Genomic DNA, 7,642 nt, shown 5'->3' on the forward strand with positions numbered 1-7,642 from the left:
CATGATAAATGTGGTTTCATGAAATAACTTGTTGTAGTCTTAAACATGTTCTTGATTCACGAGTAATAACAATAGTTCATAATTATATATAATTGACTTGAAAACTTGGATTATTTTATCCCATAAACAAAATGAGAATGGAAGAATAAATTAATCAGGTTCCTAATAACCGTAATAAGATTAAATACAACAACGAATAATTTACATAAATACATAACTATGGGCTACCAATATGTTGAACCCCTAAACTAATTATAACTAAACTTACGTTCAAGTTATAAAAACTTGAAAAAGACTTGAGCTTTGTCCCTTGAATTCTTGAACCTCGAGATGGGTTTACTCAAGTTAGAAAAGATTAGGGACTTGAATTCAACCTAAAATCATGATAAAACTTACCTTTTTCTTGAAGCTTGTTCTTCTTGAACATTCAAAAATTAACACAAAAATAAACAAAAGTATGTACAAACTTTTTTCTTCAAGAAAATCCTTTCATATCTTCCATGGACGGGTTAAGCAACTTCAATTAAAGTCAGATCTATCTTTGGATCATTTTTAAAGGAGTATATGTTACTCTAAGTGACTTTCGTTTAATACCTACATCTCATTAAATTCAGTAAATAATCTAAAAGTGCCTCCAATTAAGAAATTTGGACCAAAACTTTATTTTTCAAATCCAAATTGGATTAGAACGGGTACCAAACGACGCCTAAACTAATTAAAACTAAACTTACGTTCAAGTTGATAAAACAAATTTGTCCCGCCTCACCACTCAACTTACCTTTTTCAAGCTAACATTCAAAAATTAACACAAAAATAAACAAAAGTATGTACAAACTTTTTTCTTCAAGAAAATCCTTTCATATCTTCCATGGACGGGTAACAAGTCAGATCATTTTCATTTTTAAAGAATATATTACAAACCCACATCTCATTAAATTCAGTAAATAATCTAAAAGTGCCTCCAATTAAGAAAACAAAAAAAATCAATTATTAGAAGAGCTTCCAAACAAAACAGCTTTTCAGTAACATGTGAATTTCCCCAAAAACAAAAACAATTAAGACCTTTCTAGAAAGTTGTTTGAGAGAAACTTTAGTATTTCCAAAACTAAACCTATACCAAATCCAAATGGTAGCATTTGAACAACAATAAAATTGGAGCTGCTCCAATGACTTACAAATATCTGATGATTTGAGCCAAAATTTTGTATTATGCACAAAATATTTGCAGATTTCTGAAGAATAAGAACAGTTAAAGAACCAAAGCTTATCTAAGCCTCAAATTTCCTAACAACAAAGACTCAACGACTAGAAGGTTAAATCTACTTTATTGATATATATATATAACAAGAGACATTTTAAGCAGATATATATTGCTGCAAAAACTTTGTTCTTTTCTTGTTCTTCAACTTACGGAATGCACAAGACTCTATCTGGCGTATTCTCTCCCGGCTAACGCCCATTAATTCACCAATCTCTTGTAAAGTCTTCATCCTACCGTCCGCTAGTCCAAATCGCCATTTAACGACCTGCTTCTCCCTTGGATTTAAGGTGTCTAATACCTTCTCCAGGTCCTGTCTCATGAACTGCTTGGACAGTATTTCTTCGGATGTTTCAGCTTCAGGGTCTGCAAGCACTTCCTGGAAACCCAAAAGAAAGGGATCAATGAACACAAATGTGAGAGCGCAAAAAAGATTTAAAAAAAAAAAAAAAATTGAATGGAATTTTGCAAAAAAACTAGAAGTGTCAAAAATAAGGTATTATTGAAGGACTTTTGATTTGAGTATCTGACGGGACACAAAAATAACACCCTAAATGGGAAAAAGATTAGATGTTTTTAGGACGAACCGAAGGTTTGAGACTTTGATTGAACCCGATTTTCTGGTCAAGTGATCTTGGAGCTTTAGGAGTTAACATCACAGCACTGAGCCTCTTCATTGACAATCCTGTTGCCTCAGCTACTTCCTCATCGTTAGGATGTCTACCATTTTCAGTAAACAATTGCTTTCTCGCTTCCTTAACTCTATAAGTAGCCTCAACCATGTGAAACTGCGAACAAAAAATTCAAAATTGTCAAAAAATGGAAGTTGTACAAGACCAATATATAGACATTCTCTCTTTTTAAATACAGTCAAATCTCTCTATAACGGTGTCGTTAGTCTAGTTACTTGTTGGCTGCTATAGCGAAATGCTGTTATATAGAATATATAATATAACATAACATGAAAATTGGTTCTAAAGAAAACTTCGCCGTTATAGTGAAATGTTGTTATAGAGAGGTCTGACTATATTGCCGAATCAACAATATTTTAGTGGCATATTCATTAAAAAGACAATATTCAAGTGGAATATAAAAAGAACATGTCCTCTTAAAGTTGGATCACGTACTGGCAACCGAATCGTCCTGGACTGATCAGAAAGAGATTTCCTAACAGCCTGTTTAATCCACCAGTGAGCATAAGTTGAGAACTTAAAACCCTTCGAAGCATCAAATTTTTCAGCTCCTCTTACAAGGCCCCGACATCCTTCCTGCATACAAATTTCCAAAAATAAGCATAGATCAGCAGATGATATTTCAGATGGTTTTGATCACTTAACAGAAGTACAGTCTTGAGATAGCATATAATTGCACCATATATATACCTGAACCAGATCTTGAAGATTCATCCCTACTCCTTGATAATTTTTGGCAATAGAAATAACGAGCCTTACATTGCTCTTAATCATTTTATCTTTACAAAGAATGCCATAGTTCAAACGCTTCCTTAGGGTCTTCTGGTCAACTCCGGCTGCAGCAGCCCATTGGGAAAAAGTGGGCTGGCCTCCGCAACGCTCTACAAGCTCCACCTCAAGTCTTTCCAACTTCAATAGGTCCTGTATCATTTTGGTGACTGATAAATGGTCTAAAAATTGAACAGAAAAAGAACTAAAAGATATTCAAGGGAAGTAGGACACAAACTCCACAGCAATACATAGTACATATATGACATTTGAAGCCGTAAACATTCAATTATTCATAGCAGACTTTGTGGTTTCCTTCTGAAGGCTTTATCAATTAATGGACACAGGAAAATTTTGTTTACACAAAAAATATCATTGAAAAGGATCAGTACAGGATTATTCCATATTAATATCTCAAAAGCCAACACCAAGCATGAACACAAATAGGAGGTCATTAAGAGATAAGATTCACAAACTATCCAGGAAACTCAATGTACTTAAATCTCAAAATTTTCATAAAAAAAGAGACAATGCAGCTTCTCAGATTCAGATTTCAGATCCGAAAAACAGCACTGAGCTTTGAGCAAAATTATGAAAGGCAAGTCAAGTGAGATAACAGGAGAGAAGTGAAAAATAAAATTAATGAATCCTTTTTTCAGTATTCATAATTTGATCAACCGGCATGTACTTAGTATTCTATTACTAAGACCAAAAAACAGAAGAGGAAGAAGAAAAAAGGAAGACCACTAATTGTCAAAGCAATGCAGATATAAAGAAGAACTTAAGAGAAGAAAGCATTACATGCATTGAAATCCATTCAAGCCGGATTTTTTGATGACATGGGAACCGCAGCACCCTGGGTGCGAACTTAAACCCAGTATTCTATTACTAAGACCAAAAACCCGCACAGAAGCCCCGGAAGAAGAAAAAAGGAAGACCACTAATTGTCAAAGCAATGCAGATATAAAGAAGAACTTAAGAGAAGAAAGCATTACATGCATTGAAATCCATTCAAGTCAGAATTAGCATACTGACAACATGAAAGAAAATTGATACGTGGTAAAGGAAAAAGGAAGAGGCAAAATCTTAAAAGGAAAAAGAACAAATGCTATATGGTCATGTTGTTTTATAATTAGAAAAAGCTAAAGCACACCTGGATTCCTCCTGATAACTCCTGTTCTTCAGATGCAGTGAGTAGCCTAGAACCACTTGCAGTTGCTCTCAAGTAACGCAATGGATCCGAGTAATCAACTTCTTGTACTGTAGCACGCTTTTTTCGACTGGTAGAACCAGACTTCACAGACACAACATTGGCTGCAGTCCTCTCTGCTGCTTTCGCTCTTCTTGCCTTCCGCTCAGTTTGACGGTTCGATTTTACAGCTACAACATTTGACAGCTGTGACTGAAGAACTTCCAGTTCTTCAGGTGATGGCTCCAAGTCATCAGAATCTGTAAGGGAGTCCTCGAATAAACTACTTTCGCTCCACTTCATCTCACTTCCCTTTGATTCCGCACCACCACCAACTCTCCCTGTCTCACTAGATTGAGCCAGATGAACACTCTCAAATGGAGCACTCCTAGCTTCAGATAGAATACCTCTACCAACATTATCAGGGTTCTTTAAATTGTTATGGCCAACCAACATTACAGCATCTTGTGCGCCTTTCAATGCAGCTTTTGCCAAAGCAACTGCTTCAGCGGCTGCAACAGCTACAACAGCTTCGTCACTAGCAAGAAAATTTTCTGTAGCTAAAGCCGGTTTAGTGTTCGCCTGCAAACATGACAAATCAACAACTATACTTGTAACAGCATTTTCATGGCTAAATAAGGTTTGCATCAATTAAATGGGAAATAATGTACAATCGAATCAAAATAGGAGACTGGAACTTGGCAAAATGGCACTAAGGTAAACAATAAGTTTAGGAAATATTGACCAAGATAACTAAAGCAAAGGAAGACCTTTTCAACAACTGATTTTTTTTTTTTTTGAGAACATCAACTGACTGTTAGATTACGACCTATTGAAGTTTAAAACTACTTGTGGTTCATATTTCAAAAATGCAAGTACATCTAAAGCTTTGGAAAAACAAATACCTAGAACTACATGTGAAACTTCTTTATATTTTCATCAAAGATTGAAGACCTCGGGTTCTTTCAGTTTGTCAAACTTAATGTTTCCATAATCTCTAAGCTATTTATTCAAGGTCTTACCTGTGTAGGTGGACCAACTGCCCCAGTGTATGTCCATGGCCTATCTGGGGCAACTGAACGTGGGTTAGCCTCCAAGGAGAGCAACTTTAGCTTCTGCATATCAAGTACTGCAGTTGTGTCAGGGGATGGCGGTTTCCATGATCTCTCTGCTGCGACTGAACTTGAAAGGATTTCGATAGACGGTAACTGTAGCTTCTCAATGCCAAGCACAGTCGATGTTGATGTTACTGCAGATGTGGTGGATAGAATGCATTGTGTCCTCAAATGAATATGGTCTCTACCTTTTGCTGCATTTCAGCCAAGGATGACATTAAGAACCACAGAAGTATATGAACACATTTGGTTAGCTGATTGTAAGTAGCTGATAAGCATTACGTGCTGAAATTAATTTTACAAATAAACAGTTACGTGTTGGGATAAAAGTGTTTAAACTGATAATAAGCATTTGATATGTTTGGTAAAAAAATGCTAATAAGATGTTCTTTTGATAAAATTTCTATTATAAATTTTAAAGACGGAAAAGATGAACGACAGATATGGAATGAAGAAGAAGTTAGGGTTTCTGTTTTGGAAAACGTATTTTGAGAATTAGAAAAATATAAAGGATAAAGAGTAAAAAATTTGGTCAACTAAAAGTGCTTATAAGTTTAGAAACTATAAGTTGGGGATGACCAACTTATGTCTTTTGGCTTATAAGCACTTTGGGTGTTTATCAAATGCATAGATAAGCCAAAATGTATTTATAAACCAGTTTGACCAGCTTATAAGCTTAGCCAAACACCCACTATGTCTATAAGATGGATCATTAACAACTTTCACCAATGACTGAAGAAACCCACAAGATTCTATTGAGAAGTTTAACTATTTAGTTTCAAAGATGATTCCTGCTTCTAGTTTGCATATGAGTAAAATCAGTAAAAAGTAAACTGGCAAGGAGTACCCAGCAGTTGATCACCCAAAACTAAAATCTTCTCTGGAAAGCCACAACTTTTTACTAGATTAAAAGCACCAGATCATAAATCCAAGTTTACCGATGCATATTAGGAATTTCAAAAGAAATACTGAAGAGCAAAGCTGACGTCTTCCTCAAAATACAACTAGCACAACAGACTTTTTACTTAGGGACTTTTTTACTTAGGTCAGGATTTCACTTGGATTTAACTGCCCATTACCTATTCTCTCTCTTCAACTCGGTGTGTGTTTGTGAGGGATCATGCTCGCCTTTGAACATAACTGCTCAACTATTGAGTTCTGAATGAATTTCATAACAGTCTAACAATCTAATGTCTATCAGGGCATAATTAATATAATCATACATGCCAAAAAAAACTATATTTCAATTCTAAGTAATTGAAACCACAAAATGATGAACTTAAAACGAAACATTACTACATGAACAATGCAGCTGCTTTGCAGTAAGCTGCCAAGTTTTTCTAATCCATTATGCCATAATGAACAGGCCATCGAAATACTAATTGGCAAGAAAATCACAACAATTGAAGCACCCTTCCTTCCATCACTAATATACCCTTGAAAACTTTTACAGTTCAAGTGGGAAAATCTCCCGCAGATTCAAAGTGACATTCACTAATGTTTGCATCTTTTTGATGCCTGACATAACAATATCTTTTTAATGCAATTAATTATTATTTCAGAAAAAATATAAAAAAAGATAATGGTCAGGGCATACAATTAGAACCACTTCCTAATCCATTTCTCTCTTTCGTTGAAATGTCAAGATCTATTTTCCACTTAAAGCATTTGAAATTTCATATAAAATACAGACTTTTAGCCATATAATTTACATTCATCTGCAAAAATTTGATCTTGTCTCCAAAAAAAACAATCTCACCACATTGAAGCTACTCCCAAAGTTAAAACATTGCTCAATTCCACTTAAACTAACAATTCATTAACAGATTAAAATGCAGAAGATTGAACAGACTATGATGGACAAGTAAATATCACACTATCTCATACATAAAGAGTGTCCAAAAAAAGCTTTTCTCATTCAGCATTACCACTGAGCAAGAACAAAACTTTCCCAATATTCATCTCATTGACAACATTATTCTCAAGAAAAGAAAAAAAAAAACTTACAAAGCTGGACGGTTGTGTTCTGCTGAGTTTTGGCACAAATGACAAAAGTATCTGGCAAGCTCTGGAACTGTGGCAATAAGTAAGACATCTTCTTTCTACTCTAAATCTATATACAAACATATGGGGTTCATAAATAGCCACTAATTTACAAACCATTCATTCAAACACTATAGTTTCAAAGATTAATCAGTCAATAAAGCTGCTATTTTTAATCTTGAAAAATGGGGTTTAAGAAAAAACCAGAAAGATACTGAAGAGAAGAAGACTGTGGTAAGGATTGAAGAAGAAAAGGAGGCAAAGGAGAAAGAGAAGAGAGGGATATGTTTGTTAGAAAGTGATAAGTAAAAGGATAAGACAACTTAGCCTATGGATTCTTGAAGGAGGACGAGAAAAGGGACAACGAGCTGATTTTTTATTTATTTTTAAAATTTCTTTTTTTTTATCTGGGCTTTCTTGTCAGCCCTTTTATTGTGAAACTACATTTTTTTTCGCGGATTGTCTCTCATTTGGGGTGGTCTTTAATTTTTACTCTTTAAATTGTTTGTCTTTTAAGTTTTTCCCTTCACCTAAAATCTCAAGTTTATAGATTCAAACTCCAATTCTGTAAAAAAAA

The 7,642-nt window shown here is 34.6% G+C and overlaps 1 protein-coding gene across 1 annotated transcript; it reads right to left on the reverse strand.

The window, feature by feature from the left end:
- Positions 1-1,167: 1,167 nt before the first annotated feature.
- Positions 1,168-7,412, reverse strand: LOC132063477 (RNA polymerase sigma factor sigB-like). Its single transcript, XM_059456024.1, has 7 exons — positions 7,030-7,412; positions 4,930-5,216; positions 3,872-4,489; positions 2,641-2,871; positions 2,386-2,526; positions 1,846-2,046; positions 1,168-1,637 (listed from the first exon to the last, which is right to left on the reverse strand). Exons 1-7 carry the CDS (start codon positions 7,115-7,117, stop codon positions 1,356-1,358), a joined length of 1,848 nt encoding a protein of 615 aa, XP_059312007.1. The 5' UTR covers positions 7,118-7,412; the 3' UTR covers positions 1,168-1,355.
- Positions 7,413-7,642: the final 230 nt, after the last annotated feature.

This window comes from Lycium ferocissimum, chromosome 7 (genome assembly GCF_029784015.1).
Source record: "Lycium ferocissimum isolate CSIRO_LF1 chromosome 7, AGI_CSIRO_Lferr_CH_V1, whole genome shotgun sequence".
In the NCBI taxonomy this organism is placed as follows: Eukaryota; Viridiplantae; Streptophyta; class Magnoliopsida; order Solanales; family Solanaceae; genus Lycium; species Lycium ferocissimum.

What these genes read in the sequence shown, in the direction of transcription:
- LOC132063477 (XM_059456024.1), bottom strand. Translation starts at nt 7,117, where the DNA reads ATGTCTTACTTATTGCCACAGTTCCAGAGCTTGCCAGATACTTTTGTC. An exon ending in CAGTTGGTCCACCTACACAG is followed by an intron (nt 4,490 to 4,929) that starts GTAAGACCTTGA and finishes TCATGTTTGCAG; the next exon opens with GCGAACACTAAACCGGCTTT. An exon ending in AGTTATCAGGAGGAATCCAG is followed by an intron (nt 2,872 to 3,871) that starts GTGTGCTTTAGC and finishes AAAATGATACAG; the next exon opens with GACCTATTGAAGTTGGAAAG.